This window comes from Platalea leucorodia (genome assembly GCF_965183815.1).
Source record: "Platalea leucorodia genome assembly, chromosome: 11".
NCBI lineage: Eukaryota > Metazoa > Chordata > Aves > Pelecaniformes > Threskiornithidae > Platalea > Platalea leucorodia.
This window is the reverse complement of record NC_138833.1, coordinates 23,464,566-23,490,247: the sequence shown is the minus strand read 5'-3', so window position 1 is coordinate 23,490,247 and position 25,682 is coordinate 23,464,566. Positions and strand designations below refer to the sequence as shown.

At 56.0% G+C, this 25,682-nt stretch overlaps 1 protein-coding gene across 1 annotated transcript in view; it reads left to right on the top strand.

Moving 5' to 3' along the window:
• The window catches only part of SH3PXD2B (SH3 and PX domains 2B), a gene marked incomplete at both ends in the record, with an annotated part of 75,185 nt that extends 54,277 nt beyond the window's left edge, over positions 1 to 20,908 (top strand). Inside the window, 8 exons of the mRNA XM_082323797.1 lie at positions 5,170 to 5,195; positions 11,829 to 11,963; positions 13,471 to 13,575; positions 15,636 to 15,753; positions 17,045 to 17,271; positions 17,850 to 17,899; positions 18,392 to 18,517; positions 19,412 to 20,908. Coding sequence (XP_082179923.1) covers positions 5,170 to 5,195; positions 11,829 to 11,963; positions 13,471 to 13,575; positions 15,636 to 15,753; positions 17,045 to 17,271; positions 17,850 to 17,899; positions 18,392 to 18,517; positions 19,412 to 20,908 — 2,284 coding nt within the window. The remainder of the gene's footprint in view (positions 1 to 5,169; positions 5,196 to 11,828; positions 11,964 to 13,470; positions 13,576 to 15,635; positions 15,754 to 17,044; positions 17,272 to 17,849; positions 17,900 to 18,391; positions 18,518 to 19,411) is intronic.
• Between the last annotated feature and the right edge of the window lie 4,774 nt (positions 20,909 to 25,682).

The following is a 25,682-nucleotide window of genomic DNA, read 5'->3' as shown; positions in this document are numbered from 1 at the left end:
GGCACCCTCTGAGCTTGCTATTCCTGCTGTTTCTCCCAAACAGCCCATGGCTGAGGGGAGGGGATTTTGGAGGGTTTCAAGGGCAGTTCAGCTCTGCTGCCGGGGATGTTTTCCTTGCTGGGGTGGAGGACCAAGTGCAGCGGGAGGGACCCCACTCTTCCCTGCCGCGCGCCAGGGGAAGCATCGCCGGCGGGAGGGGGGGACCAGCAGGACCCAGGTCCCGCGCGTGGGCGGGATCCCAGCGCTGCTGAATCAGCAAAGGGCCTCGATGGCTGCGGGCTGCCTGCGCTGTCCGGGCGGGAAGGTGCATGATAATGGGACCTGACCAGATGAGGAAGCGTATGCTGCTAACGAGTTTATGCCTGCAGCAGCTTCAGCAGCCCGTTGATATTCTATTAATACCGAAGCCCTGGTGATGTGCGGTGAGGTGGGGGTGGCACCGGCAGTCGCAGTAATGGATTGCTTCCCGCACGCAGACTGACAGGGACTCCAGGCAGGCTCCAGCCCCAATAAATCAGAGAAGGGAGAACGGGGCTAAAATGAGAATCAGCCCTGATGTGATCTGACTGTGCCAGCTTGTCTCCCTATGGGCTAATTGAAAGGTCCTGCTTAGGACCACGGTGCTGGCAGCCATCAGTGGGTAAAAGATTTCCATTTGGTCCAAAGCGCCAGAAGACGATGCTGGGCAGAAACATGTTTCTGTCATTGCAGCAGGGACCAAATCTGTTCCTTTCCCTTGTTTTCATGAACTGGAAGTGCAAACTCGTAGCCAGTGTCTTCCAGAAGCAAGTATCTTGTCTTTCTGCTTCCCCGTGGCTTTTCGTGTGCTTACCTTTCCTCGTAATTGAGCTGTGCCAGGAGCAAATGTTCTCCTTGTCACCCTCGTGCGGTGTTTGGGGGATAACAGGGGCATGAGCTGCTGGGCCATGCCCCCAGGTGACAGGGGATTTAACAGAAAAAGGGGCGGCTCAGGTCCCTGCTCCAAGGTGGAGCGGCTGCCCCACCTAGGAGGCCATTCCAGGAGCTTTTGCTGGTAAACTAGAGATCCCTGGGTTGACGGCTGTTGGTGTGGATAAGGGTGCTGGCTGGCTTGTGGCTTTTGAGCTGTGTCCCGCTATCCAGACAAATTACAGCTTGTATAATGAACCGTTTGTTTTGCAGTTCTGCTGGTGCCTACGTGCAGATTCACCAGGAGCTCGGGCTAGATCTCAGCTCCAAAACAGTGATCTCCTTTACTCTCTGCTGAGAACTGTCTTTGCCAGATGACAGCAGACAGAAATATCAGAGGGGTTGAATCCACTCTGCAAAAATACGCTGTGTGCCAGTGCAAGCCCCTTGCATGGACAGAGTACGTGATTTTCTGTGCTAACAGGGCAGCGTTCTGAGCCCGAGGGTTCAGCGTGGCCAGCTCTCCCGTGGTTAAACGCAGGGGTAGCACCGGCACTGCAGCCTGGGGGACAGGGGCTCCATTCAGTGCTCGGTGGAGCGTTTGCTAAACATCAGGTCTCCCAAACAAGAGCCCTGTTGTACCCCGGTTCTCAGTCTCTCTTGCCTGCATAAACTTTGCTAACATCTCCAACCTTGCTGAATACTTACAAGGTGAGCTACCTCCTGATAGCTGTTTTGATGGCATTACTGTATTACGGAAGGATTTTTCTTACAAGAGCTAGATTTTTTTCTGTGGGAGATGTTTTCTTGGAGTGGTGGCCTCAGATCCATCTCATCTTGCACTTGGATCGTGGCTCCTGTGTGGCTGGCTGTGCAGCAGCGGGAGTTGTCTTCCTCGCCTTGGTGCTGCACTGTCCCTCTCCAGCTCCATGAGAGGGCTGTGGTCAGGGCCGTGGGGCAGCAGGGGTGCTGCTGGGGTCCCGGGGCCCCGTGTCCGGACGCCTTCCTCCCACGAGTCCTGCTGCTCTTCCGCCTGGCCGCCTCGGAGCCACCCCCGGCAGACCCCTGGTCTGCCTCGCTTAGCAGCCACCAAGCGTGGTGCCTTAGGAAAGAGTTTAAAGTCAAGAAAGCTTGTAACAGTTCTTCTCTAGGCACTGTCCCAGCCCTTAGGGTTTTCCTGGTTTTATAATTAATGGTTTTTAATTAACATTTCTTTCCTGAATTATTACCCCGTAAGCCCATGAAGACTTTCAGTGTCCGCAATATCTTGCAGTAAGGAGTTCAGCAGCTCCCCTACCTATTGCTGAAGAACAGCCAGCTTCTGTTTGTTCCGAGCCTACCTCCCGAGCTGTGAGCTTTGCCTCACGCCCTCGCCGCAGCCTTGCGCTCCCCATCTCACTCCTTCCCATCGCTGGATCCCGAGGGATGCTGTCTGGTACGCTAGAGAAGATGCTTGAGAAACCTGACTCTCTTTTCCTGAAAAAAAAGTGGCATGGGGGTTATTGATTTGTGCTAAGAGTTCTCCATGTGTAGAAGTGTCCTTTCAGGATTGCACTGGGGGATTATTAGGTTCTTGAAGGACACTGAGCTGAGCCCGCTGCACCCTGAGACTGTCTCGTTGGCTCAGCGCTCTGAGACGCTGGTCACACGGGAACCCTCGCCTTCAGTGTTCCTGACGCGGAGCTGGGGAAGTCCTGGGAAGCAGCTGGAGAACCGGTCCTGGGTTTTAGCACCTGGGGAGCTTTGTAGGGCTGGTTGGTGGCACACAGTCGTAGCTGTGTATCGGTGCCTTGCCACTGTGCTGCGACTGCCTGGTTCATCCGCACAGCCCGGCTGTTGTGGGGGTGAGAGCTAAATGAGTTTCACAGTGGAAGGCAGAGCGGCCTTTCCTTCTTCTCTCCTTCTGGAGCCACCGGTTTCAAGGAAGCCGTGCACGCAAGCTCTGCTGCGTGCCTGTCTCTGGTCCACGGGGAATGGAGGAGGAGGAGGAGATGCTGTCGGGGGTTTATTGCTGTTTCCTGTCTTGTCTGAGCTCTTGTCCCCTCCGAGGTGGTGGGAGCTGGGGCTGCTGGTCTTCAGACCTGCAGCTCTTTGTATCCGTGCCAGGAACAACCCAGCAGCAAAGTGAAATTGCAGCTCCTTCCTTGCCCCCTCGCTCAGACGGAGCAGCCAGCGAAAGGAAACAGGGGGATGAGTTACAGTAATACGTTCAGCAGATGGCAGGGGAAAAACAACAGTTATTCCCATCAGCGCCCTCCTGTCAGCACGAGGGTGCCATGCCCACCTGCTGATCTCCAGCGTGCTCCTCTGGCCTCGCTTTGCCTCCCTTCCCTGCCGTACTGCTGAGCTGGGTAAATTCAATGGGGCTTATTGATAAACTCTGATTTAGCTCTGCAATGCGGTCTCTGTTGAGAAATGTCTTTGGGATGCTCTGTCCAGTAGATTCCTCCATTGGTCTCTGCACCTGGGACGTGGTATTCAGGTCTTTGCACAGTGCTGTGGTCTCTGAACTTAACAGATAGTCTCCGGTTTCTAGATAACGTATCCCATTTGTTTCTAGTCTGTCTTTGTTGCATTTAATTTAATTTTATTGATAGCTCCATGGATGAGTACCAGAAGTTTAAGGTGCAAAGGGAAGGGGGGACTGGGAGGATAAGGCATTGCGAGCAAAGCGCATTGCCAGGGCGGGTGGGCAGACTTCGAAGGCAGCCAAGTCCCGGCATCACCTCATCGCTCTAGGGGAATAAAACGTCTGCAGTAATTATGGTCTGAAAACACAGATAAGCTCGAAAGAGAACAAAGTGTAGCCCAGCTCTGGCTGGCTTTCTTGCTGAGCATGGAGGGATTTCTCTGCTTGGCCTGAAGACACAGGGGAGGGAGAGGAAAAGGTTGTTTTGCCAGTGGCCTTGATAAGCAGATGAAGGGGCTCCTGGGGTCCCTCTGGGCTGGTCCAGCTGCCTTTCCAAGCAGCGGACAGGCAGCTCGAAGCCTCAGGAGGGTCCCCTGACCCACCAGGTAAATGTTTTCCTCCTTGGGAGCTCCAGTGACTGCTCTGCTTGTTACTCTTCCTGGACGTAACAAGGATCGATGCACGTCTGCTGGTGCCAGCGTATTTCATCTTGGCCAGATGGTCTTGATCTGTCACGCGTGTGAGTCTGAGGAGCGGGGAAAGCGGTCTGCGCCGTACGTGGTTGCCATTGCCCCTGCCATCTTTGCCATCGCCCCGCCATCGCCCCACACCACAGCAGCATTTCAAGGCCACAGCGGTGAATTATGCGAAAGTGTTGAGAGCCCTTTTGTAGTAACACGGACCACTGTGGCTGGGCTGGGGACAGAGCTGGTGCATTTGTTTGGGTTTCAGGCTGGCTGGGTGTCTTGGTTTGTTAACCATGAGTTTTTGAGGCTTTTCTGGGCCCATATTTTCTTTGATTTGGTGTTTGTTTTTTAATCATGAAATGCCCAAGATTTTATTGTGCCTGAAGAGGGTTGTGCTTGTGCCCTGGCTTTGAGGCCGTTCAGCAACCATGTTTCTTGGCAACATTCAGCTAAAAGAAGGGACCCAGGACGTGTGGTTTCTAACCCATCTCATCAGCAGTGTGGCCAGTGCTGGCCATAGCAAGGGGACTTAGGCTGAAGCTACCTCATTGCCTCCTCATAACCACCAGTAGCTCCTGCTTGCTCTGTCCTGGAGGCACTTTTTCTGCTGCACAGCCCTGGTGTTCATCCTCTCCACAACACTTTAATGACTTGTTCTGTTTTGGGGTATAAATGTTTGCCCCTTCCCCAACCACTCCCAATCCGTGTCCCTGCAAGAGGTGCAGGACACGGAGGAACTTTGGTATTTCCCTCTTTGTCTGTCTTCAAAGTGGTGCCCACTTCTATGGGAGCTGTGGTCTGTGCTGGGAGCAGTTCTGGGGGTTTGGGCTTCCCCAGCTCCTGACGCTGCTGCCAGATCATCCCAATCCACCCGCCTTCGCCAAGTGACACGGTGGGAGTTGTGGCTGTCAGACCAAGCCACCAAGGAGCCCAGGCCAGCCACTGAGCCTCACCCTGGGAAAGACAAAAGCATTAAATTACTAAATGGGGGCGGGGGGGAGAGACAGGCCGTTCGCAAGGCGGGCGATGCCCGTTGTCACCCATGGGGACGTTAGTTGGTTGAGGGAGGTCAGTGGCCCCACTGGGGCCAGCGCTGCTGTGCTTTCCTGTGTGGGTTTGTAGTTTGGCCAACAACCAACCCAACTACCCCATCCCTCTGCTGACACTCTTCCTTCTCTTTTTCAGGGAGCCCATTGGAAAGAAGAGGTCTGGTAAGGACTCCTTTCCTCTCTGCCGGTTCCACCAACTCCTCCTTTCACCCACAGCCGTGGTCTCCTGGAGTGGGACGAGGGTCCGGCCCCATGGCGGGCCAACCCCTGGCTGTGCTCCCCCATGGGCCGTGGGGCTTCCCGACACGGCGTGCCCCCTCCGTCCACCCAGGGTTTCACTGCAGCCTCCAAGTCCCAGCCTCGCATCCCCTGCACCTCCCGTGGTGCTCCCAAAGGTGGGACAGCCGCCCGCAGCTCTCCACGCTGCGCTGGCCTCCCTGTTCACTCGTTAATCGAGTTGTTGCCACCGTTGCTGCCACCCCCCTGTTCGTTTCCCTCCCCACCTCATGCCTTGTCTCCCATCATTTTGTTCCTCCATCAGGGTTTATCCAGAGAACGGCCTCTTTCCTGCAGAGAGGTAGTAACAGCCGCTCGCTACCTGGCCCTTGCTCTCGCTTTGCCTTTTGCCGGGGGATCACCTGCTGGGCCTGGGTGGGCAAGCCCCTTGCAAGAAGCTGTCACATCCCCTGTAGCTTTCTGTAGTGGCTGGTGGACACGGGGCAGTGGCGGAGAGGAGGTACGGCGGGCTCGGGACTGGCACTTGGCTGTCGGTACAGCTCCGCATGCAGGGGCTGTGTCGCAGGTCTTGGGTGAAGGGCAGGGCTTGGTCTGCAGCCAGGAGGGCGGGGATGCAAAATCTGCCGAGTCCGAAGGAGGGTCTGAGCTGCGTGGTGGTCAGCGTGAGGTTGAAAGTCTCTCGATGCCGTGGTGTGTTCTGCTTTGTGATTGCACCAGCTGGGACCCTTTGGGTGGACAGTTGGATCTGGGATGCTCTACCCCTGCTCCTCAAGAGAGGGGAACGTCTCTGAAAGACCCCCTAGTTGGTGTGTTTTAGCAGTTATCTGAGCTTCCCAGAAAGAGGAGAAGGAGAGAGGAGGGGAAGAGCCTTCAGTCTGGATTAGGGAGGGCATCTTTCAGCTACTGGAGCCACAGAAGGTATAAAAATAGCGTGAGGGTCTTTGGGAAGGAAGGTCTGAGTCTCGGCTGGATGGAGATTCTGCTGAAATAGATTGTGGAAAAGATTTTGGCCCGAGAGTTGGCACTGCCATAAGCTGCGTAAGCAAATTCACTTGTAGATGAGTGGGTTCCTCTCAGAGGAGAGAGAAAAGGTACAGGGGAGATTCAAAGACTTAATTCCACTTTCTTTTCTACTGGATCTGCAGGACATCCCTCCCTCAAGAACTGATGGTGTCCCAGCCTCTTACCTTAGACGAGCTGTAGGATGCATATGAAAAGCTCAGATGATGTCTGCTTGAACAGTGGCTCCTGGTTTTGCTGTGTTCTCGTGGGCAGGTCGTAACCGGGTGCTCTCCTGGTTGACTAGCACGGCTTTACCAGTACAGTTAAAACCTTCAGACAACATTTTCTCCTCAAACTCTGACTGCTGCAAGGTGTGTCTGTCAAAGCTGGACCTCAGGGTGGTCATTTTATGGCTTTCGTGAGCCATCTGCAAGCACCGACTGCAGTTTTTGTACTAGCTTTCTTGTGCTGAAGTGGTGGGTCTGCAACTAGCTTTGGAGGCACAGAGAAGTCTCTGGCTGTGGGTGCGGACAAAAACAGGCTGCGATTTTTTTCCTTCTCCTCTCTGTTGATAAAACAGAGGTAAAATAAAGATACAATCATCTCTCTTGTCTTGAAAACTTACCTTGTGTGCTGGCTCAGCAGGTGAATAAGGGAAAGGTGTTATGTTTCCCCATGAGATCAGTGTGTGTTTAGATCACTTTGAACCCAGTCCACTTACGTTAGGCAAGAGAAAAGAAGACCTCTTTAGGGTTGAGGAGAAGAGGAAGAAAATTTCAGCTTCATAACTCAGTTCTTTGAGGGCAGAAATCAGTGTAAGGATGCTGACTGCTAGAGAAGCAGGAGCTTTTCTCCTCTTTGTGTGCACAGCTTCGTCCTGCCTTCCCACTGCAGGTCTGTGGGCAGCTTCATTCTGCTGTCCTGCTGCCGTGGCGGGTTTATACGTGACACAGGGGTGTTGCTGAGGTCAAAGAGAAAATGCTCTTTGGGATGCTGTTTGCTTGGCACTGGTGGGAGGGAGGGAACAGGGAGAGTTTGGGTAACGTCCAAGCCAGAGGCTGCCCCGGCAGGGCTGGATGCGGTGTTTTGCCCGTGGCACCTGGCGTATGTGCAGTAGCCATCAGGGAAAGATGTTTGCGTGCAGTAAGGTTGCAAAGGGCCGATGCCTTGTGCCAGATGTGTTCAGAGGCTCCTCTCACTGTCTCGCATTTTCTGGCAGCAGAAACAGAGTTCGGTTCTGCTGCTGTCACCCCGAATCCTCTTCTGCCTTGTGCAAGTCCCTGGTTGTTGATCGGTTCCTCAAGCCAGGCCTGCTTTGAGGCAGCAAATACGCAGCAAGGCACGAAAAAGGCTCTTTCAATAGGGGATCCCCCTGAGGAGGGGGCAAGCAATAGCTCTTCAGAAACAAAACCAGCGAGAGCCGTTTCCCAATTGCGTCTTTCTCCCAGCATTGCCAGAGAGGGGGTGAGCCGCTCTTCAGGAGAGCGCTGGAAAGAGCTCCCGGCACAGCGAGCCCTGTTTTGAAATGGGATTTAAGCAAACACTGGGGTGCGGAGTGGGTTAAAGCGCTGCCTGCCCTCAGCCTCCCGCGGTGACCAAGAGACTCAGGTGGCATTTGCTGTTGGCGAGGAGGGCCCGGTGTAAGTGAGCATTGGAAATAAAATCTGCTTCCTCTGCTGAGTTTTTTTTACCAATATTTGTAATCCCACATGTCTGTGAGCCTTAGGCATGGGCCCAGGCTCCGTACAGCCTGCAGCTTGCAGGGGGGTGGATTATTCCCCGGGCTCTGAAGACTGACTTGGCCACTGATTTAGGTATGTCTAAAAGTAGCCATCAGATCAGTCCCCGAGACTGTTTTGAGCGTTTCTATTCACTCCTCTCGCAGTTCAACAGAAAGCACAGATGGAGAGGCATGGGTTTGTGGCAGCACCGACTTAGTGCAGGGGAACCTGAAACGGTCTGCAGAGCTTGTATTTGGGTGGAGCTGCCCAAGGAGGCTGGCAGAGAGCTCCAGGCTCCCCCTGCCAGTTTTATTTTAAGTACTTTCTCGTGTGGCCACGTCCCTTTTTCTGTGCTATGTAATGTGCCTGCAATGGCGTAGAGACCCCAAACCACAGTATTCGGGCTAATGAGAGACAGTGAAAACACAGCTGTCGTACCCTACAGCAGCCGTAGCGGGCCCTTTCTGAAACTCCACTGGCGAATGGTATTTCCATGTGGTTATTTTCCAGTTCTGGAAAAATCCCTGGAGAGATGAGAGGGCTTGCAAAGAGTACAGCGCAACATCTAGTGCCCATTTCACGTGAGAGCAGGAAGAAAGTCGCTTTTGCAGTAGCGATCTTCACAAATTCTTCGGGTCTGGGAGAGGAGGGGCTGTCCTGAGCGCCTGGGGCAGATAGCACAGGCCAAGGACGAGGAGGAAGAAACTTCATCCAAAGTTGGGTAAAGCGTGACATTTTTGGAAGGTGCTTTAGGGCAGGAGCTACAGTGTACAGCAAGGGCAGGCTTCAGAAACAAATACCTGTGCCCACGGCGAGCGTCAGTTCTGCAAGTCCAGTCCGAGGACCTCCGTGGCCTCTTGACTCAATGGACGTCCCTTCTCTAGGCCGCGTTTGTGTCGGTCTCACAAGCGAGGGGTGTTCAGGGGACACAGTCTGTGCTCCTGCCTGCAGCCGTCTGCAGAACTCCCTCTCTTGCGGGCTCTGGGCTGTAGGAATGCTTCCTCCCCTCCCAGCTGCAGAGCTTTAGTACTGTCTCTCGTCTTAGATGGTAAGGTTTACACCATTGCTATTCTTAAGAGACTAAGTCTGCCCATAAATAGGATGTTTTGTTAACTTGACTGTGTATTTTTGTGGTTGACGATGATTATGCCAGGTGAAGACGCTCCTGAAATTAACTCCTACTTCTTCCTCTAAGCTCAGTTTACCACTTGTGTTGCTGGTGTAATAGGTACATAGGAGGATACCGAATTGCCTGCTGAAACTACAAATAGCCTCAGAGCAATGGGTGTAATGATAGCGAGGGAGGCAGAAAGGAGAGTACTGCTCTCTTCCTATAGCTGTTACTCTTCTGTCAGGGGCTGGGTAGATCCTCTGATCACTTTAAGCACAAACCTTTAATTGAGCTCGTAGAACAGATAGTCCTAGCATCCACCATTCACTTTAGAGGGCTATTTTTAATTCTGTCTGGTGCCCCACCTCTGGGTTTTGGCATGGGGGAAGCTTTCATTAGCGGTAACAGATCCTCTGCACTTGGCCAGCTCACCTGGAGCTCTGCAGAGTGCTGTTTATAGCAGAACAACACGGACAGTTTGCCTCCTCTTCCCTTAAATAAGACTGTCCCGAAGTTACATTGTTCATTTAAATCTTTGTTGTGGTCTTTCTTTCTCAGAACCCATTTAGAGGTTGTGACCTTGGGTGCAGGAGAAGTTCTCTCTGGGGGAGCAGAGCATCCTAGCATTGCTGAAGCCCTGCTAGACCTTGTCCATCCCTACTCATCTCTCTTGTTCCGCTCATTGCAGGATTGTGCCCTGCAACGGGTTCCCCCATAGGAAAGAGCTTTCGTCGGGCTGAGACCTCTCGCGAGAGGGGGGACCGCTGCAGCGTAGGTGCCCTTGCCCATAGAAACTTCTTCCTGACACGTAGCCTGAATTCGTCTTTGCTGCAGTTTGCCTTTGCGTCCCAAGGGACCATTGCTCTCTCTGTCCTTTCTTTCTCACACCCTTTAGAGACTGGGAGGTAGCTGTCCCGCGTGTCGCCATGCTGCAGCAGCTAGAGGGCTGGGCCAGATGGGATCTCTGCCCCGGCCCAAAACTTGAGGCTCCCTGCTCAGACACGTGCACAGCCCCTGTAAGTTCCACTTAACACCCATGATCAGGTGTGATTCTTTTGTCTCACTCGTGATATAATAATTAACACTATCCTATTTCCAAAGCACTTGGCAAATATTAATTAATTCTTACCGCACCTGGGGAGAATGGGGTAATATAATAGTGTCCTCATCTGACAGGTTGCGAAGCCACAAGGCAAAGGGTTGGGTTGGAGGCCAGAGCCAGGGCTCGGGGCGGAGGGGAGTTGTGGGCAAGCGTTTCTGACACGTTTTTGCTTCTGGGAGGCTTTTGGAGGCAGATGGGGCAAGTGCTGCTGGTGCTCTGGGTAACCCATCGCTGGTTTGGCAGGAGGCTGAGCCCCAGCGAATGCCCTGCTCGGTGGGGCTGAATGGGCTGGGCTCAGCACCGAGCACACGCAGCGTCTGCGCACGTGGGCCCGCGGGGCCCTGGGCCGCCTCGCGGTCTCCCTGCACGCAGCAAGCCTCTGTGCCCCCGTGGGAAAAGGGTAGCTCTGCTCCGCGTACGGGGACAGCCTTGGGGCCGTGTTTCTAAAGCAGAGACGGACACGAGTGGAAACCTCTGTTGCAGCGCTACCGTAGCAAGCAACGCCAAGCGAAGGGGTGCATCCCTATCCAGAGCACTCTCCTAAGTGAAGGTGTGCTTGGCAGATACAAGTCGGCCTTGCCCTGCTGTGCCTTGCTGCTGGTCCCTGGCCGAGGCGGGGGCTGGCGGTGCTCCTAGGTGTCCCCTGGCCTCAGCCCGCAGTGCCAGCTGCAGCCTGCCCGGGCTCTGCACGGCCACCGCCACAGCACCCAGCGCTCCTCCGGGTGCCAGGCCCCTTTCTGGCCAAAGGAAAGCGTTGCTCCCCGTGAATCCTGCCCGTTGGCTCCTCCTTGGGGATTTTTTTTTTAATTTCTGGCATGAAATTGGGATCTCCAGCAGGAGGAGCAGCAGGAGAAGCTGAGCAGAGTTAGTGGATCAAATAGCAGAGAGCAAACGGTGCTGGCGAGTTGTGAGAAGGCAGCTGAAATATGTAAAAAGGCAACGATGGCAGGGGGATGCTGCTCTGTCCTACAAATGCCCCTCCACCCGGTTGTCCAGGCTTTTTACCCAGGACCGGCAAAACTCACTGCAGGCTGTGTGTGTTGGGTTGGGGTCTGAGCAAAACTCACTGCAGGCTGTGTGTGTTGGGTTGGGGTCTGAGCAAAACTCACTGCAGGCTGTGTGTGTTGGGTTGGGGTCTGAGCAAAACTCACTGCAGGCTGTGTGTGTTGGTGTTGGGGTCTGAGCAAAACTCACTGCAGGCTGTGTGTGTTGGGTTGGGGTCTGAGCAAAACTCACTGCAGGCTGTGTGTGTTGGTGTTGGGGCAGCTAATGCCGGTGCACAGGAGACTGCCCCGAGCCCCCCTCGGCCTCCGGCAGCAGGGACCGGGCTGCTGTGCGCATCCGTGGTGGCGGCGGGGTTGCTTGGACGGCTCTGTCTGTGAGCAGGAAGGTGGGTAGCAAGTGAAAGGTCTCACCTGGCTGTACCCATCTCACCTGGCTGCGGGTTTGGTCTCTCTCCTCCTCACTCTGCCCAAGTTTCTGGCTCACGTCTCTCACGCTGGGGTCCCCAGGGTGTCCTGGAGCTGCTCGCAGGCCAGCAGGTGCTCGGGAGCGGTGGCCCGCGCTCTCAGCAGCTGGTGCTGACCCTGGCACATGGGTCGGTTCTTGTCCCCCCTGCGCAGGAGCTGACTCTGCCTCGGTCGACCCCTTGGTGCTGGAGCAGTATGTCGTGGTGGCGGACTACCAGAAGCAGGAGAGCTCCGAGATCAGCCTGTGCGTGGGCCAGTTGGTGGATATCATTGAGAAGAACGAATCAGGTACAGAGAGTTTGGCTTGGCAGAGGGCTTCGGGTCTACTCTGTGTCGCAGGGCAGGGGCAGGAATAGCAGTCCTGTATTATCAGTGTTTTCCTAATAGGACCTTAAGCAAAAGAGCCTCCAGGCACCTCGCAGGGATGTCCTTGGATGGTCAGCCGAGGAGGGGTGTGGAGGAAGCAGCTTCAGCCTGCAGGGCCTGTACGAGCGTGGGCAAGACTTCAGGGCTGTCGCGAAAGGAAGGGTCTGATTACCCGTGTGCTGAGCGCCAGGCGCCGTCCATCGTTTACTGTCTCTGCTTTATGTTTCTCGGTGCTGAAAAACTTGGCCGATGGGTCCTGAGGACAGAAGCCACTCCCGGAGTTGGCAGGCTTGTTTTATCGACAGCGGGGGCACGCTCCTGGCGCCCGTGAAAGCCCCCGTTGTGCATTCGCAGCTCCTGCCTCCGAAGCCGATGAAGCACCCAGCCGTGCAGCGGGGCAGGCAGCCGAGCCACGCGCTTGCTTCAGAACTTAAGCTTGCTCTTAATCTGCAAAGGGATTGAGTCGTGTTGTGGGCCCAGCTTCTGGAGTTTCTTGAAAAGAGGAATTTATTCCCTGAAGTTAACAGAAGTTGCTCAGGGGGGTTTAAAGATAAATTGTAAAATTGATGTTAAAATTCTGGAAACCTGGTCCCCAGAGGATTCGTTGCATCAGCAGCTGTTTGAGAATGGGGAAAATAAAAGCACCCCTGAAGCAAGTGAAGCCTATTAGCACAGCCAATTCAAAAGATATGGCAAATAATTTATTTATCAAATGTCAGCCCTTCCGTTTTCCCTTCCGTGCAGGTAGCTGCTGATTCCCTCCCTGGCAATCTAGTTGTCTTTCTAAATGACTCACTGGTGAGGTTCTGAGGATAATGCTCGGTCTTTATTTTTTTCCCCCTAAAGACACAAATAGCTTGTGCTTTTAATAACTGAGGAGCACGTGTTTATTTTGATTGGACACCCAGGGTGGCCCAGAATTGCTCGTGGCCGCTGCGGAGCTGGCTACGTTCCTCTGGGAGAGCTCATGTTTTAATCCTGCGTTTGCTCTTAGCTTTTAAAATTTGCTGTTTCCACAAATGTAAAGAAGGCAAGAGCGCAGCAGGAGGCAGCTATCGATTTGCAGACAGTGTATTCATCTCTGCTAATTGGCCTGGGCTTGCTGACCCAGACTGAGGGAAAATGAACCATGAAGGGGAAAAAAAGGAAAGCAAACGCGGTGGCTGGAGCCACTCAGTTCTCAGAGTCTCTCCCGGTTTTCGTGGGGAGGGAACGGTACACTTAGATAGCATTCAGCTGTGACTCTCCCGTGCTGCTGTCTGTGCTCCCTTTCAGATAGTGCTTGGCTCTGTTGCTTTGGGGTCACCCCAGCCTCCCGTGTAGGCAGCAAGGAGCGGGCAAAGCCCCCCAGGCTCGTGGTTTGGCGGGAGGGAGGGAGGTTTTGGCTGGTGGGAGCCCTTGGCTGAGCTGCCTGCTGTTTTCTTCTCAGGCTGGTGGTTTGTGAGCACGTCGGAGGAGCAAGGCTGGGTGCCGGCGACCTGCCTGGAGGCCCAGGATGGTGTCCAGGACGAGTTCTCAATGCAGCCCGATGAAGGTAAGAAGCTGCTGGAGACATCTGCCCCAGCCTCTCTGTGCTGAACTGCACCGAGCTGCTCGCAGGACTGCTTAGCCCTGCCTGACTTAGGCAGGGCAGGAGCCGAGGGAAGGGCAAACCCACACGTCTGTCCAGTCCTGTCTGCCCATAATGGTCCTGCCTGCCCAGCGCTCTGCTCCGGTGCTGTAGCAGGAGTGGGGCAGCTGGGTGCTGGCGGTGTAACTGCTGGCCTTTCTGCTCCCTCACAGGGGGGCTGAGGGTGCCACCTCCAGGGAACACCCAGTTCTGCCATCCCAGTGCCTCCTTTAGGCCCCAGGGAGCTGTTTTACCTGCGCTGGAGGAGGAGCAAAGCTCAGGTCCTAGGACAATTCCCTTGTCTTCTCAACTCATGCAGAACAAAGCATGCCTGAGCTCACGTTATGCTCAGAGCATATCTGAACTATCTTTGCTTAGAGCAAATCTGAAACGCTCCTGGAGAAAGCATCCTTCCCATTGACCACTGCGTGCTCGAAGCAGTGCTGCAGCTGGCTCAGCCCCTTGTTTGGGGAGCTGGAGGTGGGAGGGGAGGCTCGGAGCGGGGAGGGCCCCCGGAGGGCTCCAGGCGAGTACAGTCTCTGTGCCGCTCTCTGGTGTCAGCCCTGTCTCCTCTTGGACCTGAAGTGCCACCTCCTTACGTCCTCTCTTGTCCTTCTCCTGCTTCCCCAACATGCGCTTCCCAGTCCCATGGAGATACTGGTCTCTGCCCAGGCACGTTGGCCGCCGTCGGACTCTTGGGGACTTGTACACCAGTGGATGGGGTCAAGGTGGAATTCATGGAGACTTGTTCAGCTGCCCATGTCTTGTGCTTGGAGCCTTGTTGTCTGCATGTTTGTTCACTTTGCATGTGGTGGACCCTGCTTGTGTCAGTCCTCAATGCACGCCATACATGCTCCTCAGCCTCCATTAGGCCCACTCATGTCCATCTCACTTTCCTCTATCATCAGCTGTTCCTTCTCACTTTTTGAGGCTTGTTTTACGTACAGGGGTTGGAGTTTCTGCTTTCCCCCAGCACATGTATGCAGACTTCTTGCAACTGCTGCCTTAGTTCCTGCAGGAGTAACTCCTCTGAGCCATAGCCCTGGGGCTGGGGGCTCAGAGGGGGTCAGGAGGAGAAGAGCCAGCTTGGTTTTGCTGGATGTGACGGGACATTTTCTGCTTTGACTCATTTGCGTGAAGCAGGTGGGAAATCGGGCCCTTCAAGGGCTGTGCTCTTCCAAAAAGAAAAAGCCAGGAAACATGCACGGTGGGGATATATGAGTGTGTAGGGTTTGGAGGCAGACTGTTCCCAAAATGGCCTTCACCCTGCTGTGGCACTGCTTAAGCACGGGCAATTGCTTTCCTGGGTTTCCTCCAGAGAGGAGAGGACAAGGTGGCTGGATGGACCTGTTTGTCTGACATGTTGTCTGCATGGCTGTTAGGATGTTTCCCCTTCCTCTTGAAGGGAAAAGCATCCATGTCCCTGCTTACCGTTGTTTGGTCTAGTGGACAGGACATGAGACTCTTCTCCAGGCTCACCACGTGCCTTTGACCGATGTCTTGGGGACCCAACCGTTGAACAGGGAGTTCAGTTTGAGAGCTGTGCATGAGAACACAGCCGTATGTGTGGGGTTACTCCCTGATGTCTAGGGGATTTCTTTCCCTCTGTAGAGGACAGTTCTTTAAAGGCTCTGAGAAAGAAATTTTATTGAAATGGATGCATGGAAGGGCTTCTGTGAAGAGCAGGTGAAAGGAGAGCTGTCATATAAAAGCTAGTCTTTAGTCCTAAGGGAGTGAAGGAACTGTTTTAGACACCTTCTCCTTGGACCAGACTAGCTCACCAAAGCTTACATTCCAAAATGCAGCCGGATTTGTTTTGAAATACATTTCACTGGCATTTCTTTTATGAATGGTTGTCTATCCCTGTGTGTTTGCACCTGTATTACAACAGGAATTATCATTATATAAAGCACTTCACCGTTGTTCGACTGAGTCCAGGTTTCTGTAAAACAATATCTCTGTGAAATGCACTTTCTTTCCAACAGAGGAGAAGTACACCGTTATTTACCCCTACACCGCAAGAGACCAGGATGAAATGAACCTGGACAAAGGGGCTGTGGTGGAGGTGATCCAGAAGAACCTGGAGGGCTGGTGGAAAATCAGGTACCGTCCCTCCCTCTTCCTCTTCCCTGGCCCTGCCGCCGGGGCTGTGCAAAGCAGAGCCCTGATGCGCGTGGGATGTACGGTCCAGAGGCAAGTCTAGGGTATCGGGAAGGGCAGCGTACCAGCACGCATTTCTCACCATCCCTACAAACTAAGGCTAGCTGACGTTCAGGGCTTCAGCCAAGCATAGCTGTGGTTAAACATCTTCAAAATCCCACGATTTCCTGTGCTGGGAGGTGGGCTGCGTCACGGCATCACATGCCCCACAGCGCAACGGGAACCGCTGTGAGAGCATTGGCGTTACGTCGTCTGCTGCTGATGGGAAAACCGGTGAGCGTCCTGGAGGCAGGCTGGATCCTCTGGCTGTGTTAGGAGGCTCCTGCGGAGAAGGGCCGTTGTTCGGGCCAGGTCTGCTGTGTGCAGGGTGTGCTGAGGCCAAAGACTCCGGATCATCCCAAGCTGATACTTGTTTTCTCCTGGAAGCTCACTTTCTCTTGTCTGTGGTCTAGCAAACGGCTGGACTTGAGCGGGGTGGGAGCACATGCTGCAATTTTCTTAACCTTACATTGAACCTCTGGTCTTGGCAGCAGCAAAGCCCCAGAAAAACGTCCATTGACTTTTTCAGCAGAGGAGAGCTGCCACGAGAGCTCTAAAGGCAATTACAAGCTCAGTAGCTGGTGCCATCTGAGCATAGCGGCTGCAGCCCAGCCAGCGGGGAGAGTCTCTGACGCTGGCGCGGGACCCTCCGGCATGGCAGGGACACTCCGCGGATGTGGTTTCTCAATCAGATCGCAGGGATGGTTTCTCTCCTAAACAGTGCAGATTTAGAGCAGGGAAGGGATCCAGGCTGCCGGCGCTCAGGCAGAGGGCTTGTGCTTTCTCCAAAGACCAGGTACATCAGTCCTAGCAGCAGCGCTCTGGTTTTCCCCTCTGCTTCCCCTGCCAGTGTGCTTCATTCCTGAACCGGTGCCATTGCTGAGGTGAAAAGGAAATTGGGCTTTGTGCCGTTCCCAGCCCTTGGCCCGCTGGCTGTGGCCAGCTTGCACGGGAGCATTAGTCATGGCTGGAGCTCTCCAGGTGCCCACGTGCCAGGGAGCATGACACTGGGCAAGCTCGTTTTCCCCAGGTCATGCGGTACCTTCGGTCAGCGCATGTCCTGGGCTCTGGCTCCGGGGATGTCCGATGGCTCAGCACCACTCGAGCGCAGTGGGTTGCTCGTCCGGGAAGGGCTCGCGGTCCCGGTGCAGCATCGGGGCTCTGTGCAGTGACGCTGCTGCTGTTGCCGCTGCAGGTACCAGGGCCAAGAAGGCTGGGCCCCCGCCTCCTACCTCAAAAAGGGGAATGGAGAGATGTTCTCGCAGAAGCTGGGGTCAGGCTCCTCCGCTCACTCATGTGCCTTGGATCTGGATGGCATCTCCCGGCAGCAGGTCATGGCAAGCCGAGAGAAGGATGGGCTCGCTGGCCAAAGGGATGGGAGATTCGACAGCCGTCCGCTGCCCAATGCTGACATCCGACGCAGTAAGTGGCCGGTCGGGAGGAGGCCGGTGGTGGCTGGGGTGTCCGCACAGCCTTTCCTGCAGGCTTTTGGGCAACGTAACGGGATGTGAGGGAGGCAGAAGGCTTGCAGGTGCTGTGAGCTCTGCAGCAGGGTCTGGAGGTGACATTGCACAGGCAGATGGGGCACGAGCACAGTGCTGCCCAGGGACCTGCTGAGGATCAGCACGTGTGATAAAAGCCTCCCCCTGCCAGCCTGGAGATGCTCTCCTCTCAGAAGCTGGGGCATTTTAACCCCTCTGCAGGCCAGGTCTGCTGGGTCAGGCCTGCAATGAAAAAGCAGTTTCATGTGGTGACCTCAGCTGCATTTCCCAGCAGCACCTGATGGTGCAAAGCTGGTTCCTTTTCCAGTGGGATGCCCTCAAAACCTGGGTGACCCATGCCACTGAGGGTACCGGGCAGACAGGTTCCTCCTTCGGCTTCCTTGCTCATGGGACAGGCTTGGTCCTTCCCTTTCTGTTTTCTCTTTCACTTGTCTTTTGTGAGCACATGTGTGACCAAAAGCCAAAAACTCAACAGCATCTGAAATTCTTCCTCCACAGAGTCACCAAAGATGAGGCAGAGACCCCCTCCTCGCCGAGATCTCACCATAGTAAGTGCCAGCTGATGTAGGAGAGCAGCAATGGCAAAGGCAGTCGGAGCGGAGCACTGGAAGAAGCTCTGGTCACTGGTTATTCTTTGCCTGGCACCTTGGCCCTGTACCATGGGCTCTGCTCTTGGGCAAGGCTGGCGTACGCACGTCACCTCCCTGCTGTCTTAAGACTCCTCTTTGCATGTGGTCTTTCAATGAAGTCTCGGCCAGCCTGTCCCGCGAGGCTGGGTTGCCAGTGGGAGGCTGCAGACTGGCTCCCTCCCTCCGGGGAGGGTGGCTCTGCTGTCAGCTGGAGCTCTGGCGCCGAGCAATTTTCTGCTCGGCCTGGAAATGGTTTGCTGGTTTGTGTTGGTGAGGGTGCTGCATGGGCACAGCTGATCTCCCTGGCCTGGCCGTGCTGGCTTGCGTCTCTGCAGGCTGGTGGTCTGTGTGGACGTTGTGTCGCACCTTCTGTAGAAACACACTGATGGGTTTTCTTTTTTCTTGTCGTAGCCACGTGGTTTGAACCTGCCTAAACCTCCTGTCCCTCCTCAAGTGGAAGAGGAATATTACACCATCGCTGACTTCCAGACCACCATCCCTGACGGCATCAGCTTCCAGGCAGGAATGAAAGTAGAGGTGAGACTGTCATCTTCCCTTCTCACACCTTCACACCAGCGCAGCACCCCTGACTCCCACTGCCCTGGGACCTGCTTCAGGCAGGAGCTCCCTTTCCAGGCGGGGAAGCTCAGCTGACCACGGCGTTATGGGTGGAAACCAGGCATGGTGGTGCATGGGATCGCCTCTGGGGACTGTTAACATGCCAGGGCTCTCCTAGAATGGGAGAGAAACCTGTACGAGCTCATGAGACTTTGGGGTCCCTGGGGCTCTTGGTGGTCTCCTGTCCCCCAGGTGTGTGGGTGCTGCATTGTCTGAGCTAGTGGAAATTAAAAACCACATCACAAATGGGGTAGAGATGGTGGTTGTTTTTTTATTTAGGCCAGGTGTAAAGTTAAAAGCCCTTCCAGAACTGCTTTCCTAGCACACCCTCTTTTGCTGGCAGAATCCCTCTTGCAGATGTGATTTTGCTTTTCAGAATGTAAGCTGTGCCTCTCTAGGAGGATTTTTCCTTTACGGCTGCCCCAGGCAGCTCCTCCCCGGTCCCAGCCCCGCTTCTGGAGCAGGCCGAGGCCGAGCGTGCGGCGTCGCCGCCGGTTGATCGCTCCAACAGTGCCGCGCAGTGGCCGCCGCCAGCACCCAGCACCGGTCCTGTCTCCCGGGCAGGATGGTGACGGCTCAGCCGCAGCTCCTTGGCGTGGCTATGGCGTTCCCTGGTCCCACGGCACGCAGGTCCCCTGCCCTGGCAGAGGCCGTTCGGATTCCAGTCCTGTGATTACATGGCTTTTGGTTACCAGGACAGGGAGGCACCGAGGCCGTATACCACCCCGACATCATTTCGGAGACACCCAGCATCCCCCCTCGTGCAGAGAGGGCTCCTGCGTGGATGTCTGAGGTTTCCTTTCTCCTCGGCAGGTTATTGAGAAGAACCTGAGCGGCTGGTGGTACATTCAGATTGAGGAGAAGGAAGGCTGGGCCCCCGCCACATTCATCGATAAGTACAAGAAAACCAGCAACGCGTCCAGGCCGAATTTCCTGGCTCCGCTCCCCAGCGAGATGGCCCAGCTCCGGCTCGGCGATGCCACGGCCGACAGCAGCACCGGCGAGGAAGTGACGGGACCGTGCCGTCCTCTGCCGGAGGCTCCTCCTAACGGTACGGACTGTGGTGGGAAGTGGGCCAAAGACTGGAAGGGGAAGGAGGCTCCCGAGAGCGGAGACCTAGCCTTCGCCGGTGGCTACGAGGAGATCTCGGACCGTGACACAGAGGAGAAGCCCAGCCTGCCGCCCAGGAAGGAGTCCATCATTAAATCGGAAGGCGAGTTACTGGAGAGGCAGAGGCCTCCCCCCAAGCCCCCGGGCATGATTTTGCCCATGATCCCACCCAAGCAGTCGGCGGCCCCGAAGGACAGCAAGAAGCCCGAGCTGAAACCGGAGAAGGGCAAACTCTTCCAGCTGAAAAACGAAATGGGACTGGAATGTGGACACAAGGTGTCAGCCAAGGAAGTGAAGAAGCCAAACCTCCGGCCCATTGTCAAGCCAACCAAGCCAAAAGCTGAGCCCGCGGAGGACAAGCCCGAGCCCATCACCCAGAATCCGTTCTTGAAGTCAAGACCTCAGATCAGGCCAAAACCCGCTGCAGCCCCCCGGACTGACCCACCTCCAGCTGATGATAAACTGGACATTTGCAGCCTGCGGAGCAAGCTTAGGCCTGCAAAGTGCCCAGAGAAACCCTCCGAGCAGGACACCACTGCCAGCGAAAGCTCCTTCAGTAACGCTGCGGTCTCTTCGGAGGCTTCTGGAAGGTTTCAGGAGCGACCAAGCACGGAGAGCAAACCCCTGCCCAAGCTGGACAGCCACACCGCGAAAGAGGCGCTGCCCAAATCTCCCCTGGGCCCAGCAAACACCCCGGGTGCCAGGGACGCCCCGCCGCAGCGCCCCGTTGTGCCACCCCGCAGACCACCCCCCCCAAAGAAAACGGGGGGTCCTGCCTCCGGCCCCGCAGCAGAGCTCCGGGCCCCACCACGGGAAGCGCCTGAAGCCAGGTCATCCCCAGTGCCGGGGAGGCCCATGCTGGTTCCTCCGAAAGCCAAGCCGTTCCTCTCTGCCTCCGTCCAAGACGAAGCCAAAATGAAAAGCAGCGTAAGCCCAAAGGTCATATCCAAGCCGGTGGAGAGAGGGGAAGCCAAGGAGAGGACCTCAGCCCCTGTCTCCTGTCCCGACATCTCCAGGGAAGCTCTCTACGTGGCAGTGGCGGATTTTGAAGGCGACGAGGAGACCAACAGCTTTAAAGAAGGGACTTTGTTTGAAGTTCGCGAGAAGAACAGCAGTGGCTGGTGGTTTTGCAAGGTCCTGACTGGGGGGCCGTGCTGGGAGGGCTGGATCCCTTCCAATTACCTACGGAAGAAGCCATAGCCGCTCCTCTGCTTGCATGGCTGGAGGTTCCCTGGTCTTTCACCTGAGTATTTAATTAGCAGATTAATTTATAGTTTTCCGTGAGGCTGGCTTTAAAAAAAAAAAAAAAAGATAATAATTGAGATCGCCCACATCACAGCCGGTGCCCGTTGGCAGCAGCGTGGAGGAAGCAGCTCGGCCTCCCCTCCCCACCCGTGTGCTCCCGCCCGCCCGCCCTCCTCCCCGCGGCCCCCGAGCACTGCGCCCCGCGGCCGCCCCGCAGCCCGGCCCTGCAGCCGGAGCTGCTCTGGCCAAGCTTCGTGGCATACGATGGCTACCATGGTTCTCCGTGCTGGGGAGATGGACCCTGATAGACATTTTTGCCACCTGTATGGGGAATTAAAAAGAAATACAGCAGTAGCCAGGGAGAGAAGTGAAGCGTGGAACGGTACCAACGAAGGAAATCTGGCCACGCAGAAGGATTTGCCTTTCCCTGAGGCTCAGGGTCATGGTCAGATGTTGTAGGTCACGTTGCTTAGGCCAGGTGTGCAGCAGAGTCATAGGGAACGTGGCAAAAAGGAGGAATTATTGCTGAGACCAGGGTCCCTGTAGCTCTGCGTGCACATGCAGGCAGAGGCGTTGCGCTCCGGTTAAGGGCTGTGCCTTGCTGCCCCCCGTGCATGCCACGGGACCGTCCCTTGGTCCTTCCCTGCTCTACAGCGACAAGTGTTAACTTCAACATCCTCCTGGTGGGAAAAATAATATAGAAAAATGCACACACGCACACACAGGTATGTAAGAGGTCCTCTCTGTGCTGATCCAGGACGCTATGCAGGCTTCTCCCTTGCAGTATTGCAACCAAACAACAAGAGATGTTTTGCTTCAGTAGCTGCAGAATACTATGCAAGGCACAGAGGACCAAAATGACCCCAAAAGCCCTGCAAAGAGGATGCTTTGCTTTCCTTCCCACACAGACTGCCCTGCCTGTTGGACTAACAGGGGACCACCGGTTCCCGCGACCCACAGCGCTTCCCCGGGCTGGCGGGCAGCAGCCAGGAGGTGGGTCCTTCAGTAGGTGCTGATATTATCAAGTGCAATCCAGAATGTGGGAGTTCAGCTCCTCATCACAACCAGTTGCGAGGCGTCTGGTGCTCAGGGCTCCCTGCCTTGTTTGTCACCCCAGCTGCCTGTCTTCCAGGTACTTTCAGTTCATCCTGCGTGGCGGGCTCTTTGGGGGGCTTCAGGTCAAGCAGAGCCGGGGGTTTTTCCATGCTGATGTTCCTGCCTGCCAAGTCCAATCTTGCCCGCAGTGTTGCTTATCCCAGCAGGAGGATGAGCGTGGATGAGCTGTCGTTCCCCAGTGCTGCTTTCTTCCCCTCTGTACTTGGCTGCTTGCAGATTCAGGGCCACATTTCTCTCTCCAGAAGAGCTTTAAACCCGGCGCTTCTGTGGGTTTCTGGTTGACAGAGCCCCTTTGCCCTTTCTAGTCTAATTGCAAGTGTAAGCGCTGCAGCTGCAGCTTCGCAGCCGCATTGTTTTGCTGCTGAAAAAAAATTCTAGTTTTCCCTCTAATTTGAGGCTGGCAGAATTGAAGGAGTGTTCTCCACCCCCCCAGGCGCTCACTTCCTTCCCTCTCCCACGTTTTCTACCCTGGAAACGTGGAGCTGAAGATACCTCTGTCTGTGTACAGAAGGAAAATGGTGGTGCCTCAGGCCAGGGTCGTTCTGGGAGGGTGATGGGGCAGTTTGTCCCAGCCCTGGTTTGATCTGGTAGAGAAGCCCTGACCATCCCAGTTTGGCCTCATATCCAGAAGCGCCAAGGTTCATTTTTAGCCGTGGGAATGGATGCACCCCAGTCTCCAGCTGATTCCTCTCCCTCCCACCTACGGTTTTCTCTGGTGGCACACCAGCCTCTGATGGGGCTGACTCACCTGAGCTGGCAGTGAGCAACACATCTGCAGCCCAAGCCAGTAACAAAGTTCCTTGCGTGGCGCATGGCGAGGTGTTGGTGTGCTCCCGGCGGAGCTGCAGGGTGGGTTGGGGAGCAATGCTGCCTTGTCTCTGCGCATCTCTTGCTCCAGTAAATCCCTTTTGCTTTGGAGAGGAATGGGGACAGGATGGGTTAAGCCAGAGCTGCCCGGTGGCCAAATCCAGCCCCCAGGGTCTCTGGGGAGGGGGCTGGACTGGTGCTCCCCGCCTGCTCTGGCAGTCCCATGCAGGGGCTGGAGGGGCTGTGTGCCCTTTCCCGTGGCACTGTCCTTGCTCTCTCTTTGCTGAATGGCCTTTTAATCTCAGAAGTGTCTCTCCTTCCTTTGTCTCAGAGACCTCGCTGCCCCCGGCTTTCCTTGGAGGGGACAATGCTATTTCTGTTGCCTCCGTACTAAATGAGGGCTATTTCTGCTTTCCTCCCAGACTGAACCTCAGAACTGGTAGTACTTCATTTTGCTGACACAAGTACTGTATTTGGCTCACTGAGCGCGTGACAGGCTCTCTCCCTTGTTCCCAAAGAGCTTCCAAGAAGGCAGGGTGAGTGCCCAAGGCGGGGTCACCCTCGGTAGGGTGCCGACACCTATGGCCTTACCCCTTCCTACCGCTCTACTGTCTGCAAAGGGACTGCAGGCCGGACAACGGCTCCCATCGGGAAGATGCCGAGAGCCATTGGGCTGGCAGGGCTTTGCCCCCGCATCCGACACGTGCCCCCCGGTTCGGCCGCCGCGCGTGCCCTCTGCCAGCCTGCGCCTCCTCTCCGTACCTCGTACGTCAAACGCGGCCCAGCTCCCCGACTACCTCGTGAGGAGGAGGAGGGCGGCCGGGAGGCTCGGTTCCCTGGGCTCGGCCGCGAGGCGCATCACCCCGTCAGCCAAAGAGCAACCTCCCTCCTTGCGCAGCACCAGTGCAGCCCCGCGGCCGGGGCTGCGGCAAGGGGGGGCATCACCGCGGCTTGGGGCGGGAGAGCCGGCTGTCGGGCCGTCCCGCGGCTCGGCGCGTCCCTGGCAGGCTGGAGGCCCCCGCCGCACCCCGCTCCTTCTCTCTCGAAGCCCGTTCGTCTGTCTGTGTCTAGCTATTTTATGTAAGCGCGTATAAATCTACATTACTGTGGGCGGGTGGGGGGTCAGCGGAAGATAGATGTAGCTGTGTAAATGCCCTATCTATACTTTCACCATTAGGGGACTGATTTCTTTTTTTTTTTTTTATTCGGTGGGGTTTTTTTGTTTGTTTTCTTTTTTTTAAGAAATAAAAAGCAACTGCTTGACTGGTTTCAAGCACCCTTGTGAACCCCTGTCTGGCTGGCGTGTGTCTGGGGTGCTGCACGGCGGCTGTCGCGAGGCGTGCTGCTCTCCTGCCCGGAGCGATGGCAGCTCTGCCGCGGGAGCTGGTTCAGGCTCTGGCACGAGCCGTTTGTCGCTGCGGCGGTGGTACCGGCAAGGAGCCTCGAGCCATGGAGCTGCACTCCCTCGTGCTGCGGAGGAGCCGTCCCCAGGTGAAGCATTTCTCTGTCCTCGGGCGCTTTTGTCTGTTGGGAGGCGAACGGGGGGTGCTGTGTCACCTGGCTTCATGGGGGCTTGCGGCAAGGGCTTCTGGCTGTGGCATCCCTTGCAGCGGGGCTGGGGCAGGTCACAACACTCCCACGTTTGACTTGCTGTTCCTGGCCATGAATAGCCCAGCTCCTCCATCGCTGCTGTGCCCCAGTTCACCCAGTTCACGGGTGCCCGGTGCTGGAGGCACTGCAGGAGCAGGGCTCGGGTGTGGGCACGCGTGTGGTGTCTGTGCTCGGCTCTGGGGGGGACGTTTCTCCTGCGCAGCTGTGGCTGGGGGGCTGCCGCCATGTCAACGCTCCCCATTTTGGGTTTTAGCCCAGTCCCTGCTTTGCACTGTGCGTACCCCGGTGCTCATGAGAAGCAGAAATGTCATTGCTAGGTTAAACAGTGCTCAGCAAAGCTTTGTGTTTTCTTCCCAAGCTGACCCTCCCAGCCCTGTGTCGGTGGGACATACGGTCTGTCCATCTGTCCGAGCAGCCTTGGCTGTGCTCCCTGCCACACAGAGTGGTGCCTGGGAGCAGCAAGGGTCATGGGGACCCCGACAGCTCCTTGGGTCTCGCCTTTGTGCCCACGCCCGGATGGGTGTCCCAGCAAATGGGGCAGTGCAAGGGTAGCGATTGTGTGACTTTGAGCTCAAGGCAGCAGGTTGAGCCTGGTGATTTTGGGAAGTACAGAGAGAGCCAGGGAGAGTGAGGGTCAGCCTGCCTCTCCCGAGGGGCTCTTGGGGGTTCAGGCTGGCCGGGGCATGGGGCTACGTTAATTGAAGAGGCTCAGGCCAAAGCAGGGATTGGACCCCGGCGCCCAAGTGCCTTCTGGCAGAGGGCTGTGGCATTGCACACATGCAGTGCTTGGGAAGGGGCAGGAGAGAAGGAGGCAATCAAAAGACATGCAAGAGCATCTTCCACTGGCCCGGATCACCACCTGCCAGCCTGGGACATGCAAGCCTTGACCATGCTCACCCCCGGCTTTCAGGTGGCCATAGCCCATGTGGCCCGCACAGGGCTGGCAGGGCCCGTAGGCAGGGCTGTGCAGGCAGCAGGGAACAGCCCGGTGTCAGCCGTGCTGCACGTAGCATCGGGGCCCGTCTTGTTCCCCCCAACAGCCGGTGGTCTCTCGCCTGCCTGCAGCACGTGCCCTGTGCCAGGAGCAAGCGCCTGCCTGCCCGTGCGCCGGGCAGGGCTTGCACATCAGCAGCGCAGCACACAGCACCCGCCCTGAGGCTGCCACTTGCCACCCAGCAGCAGATGGGTGCGCCAG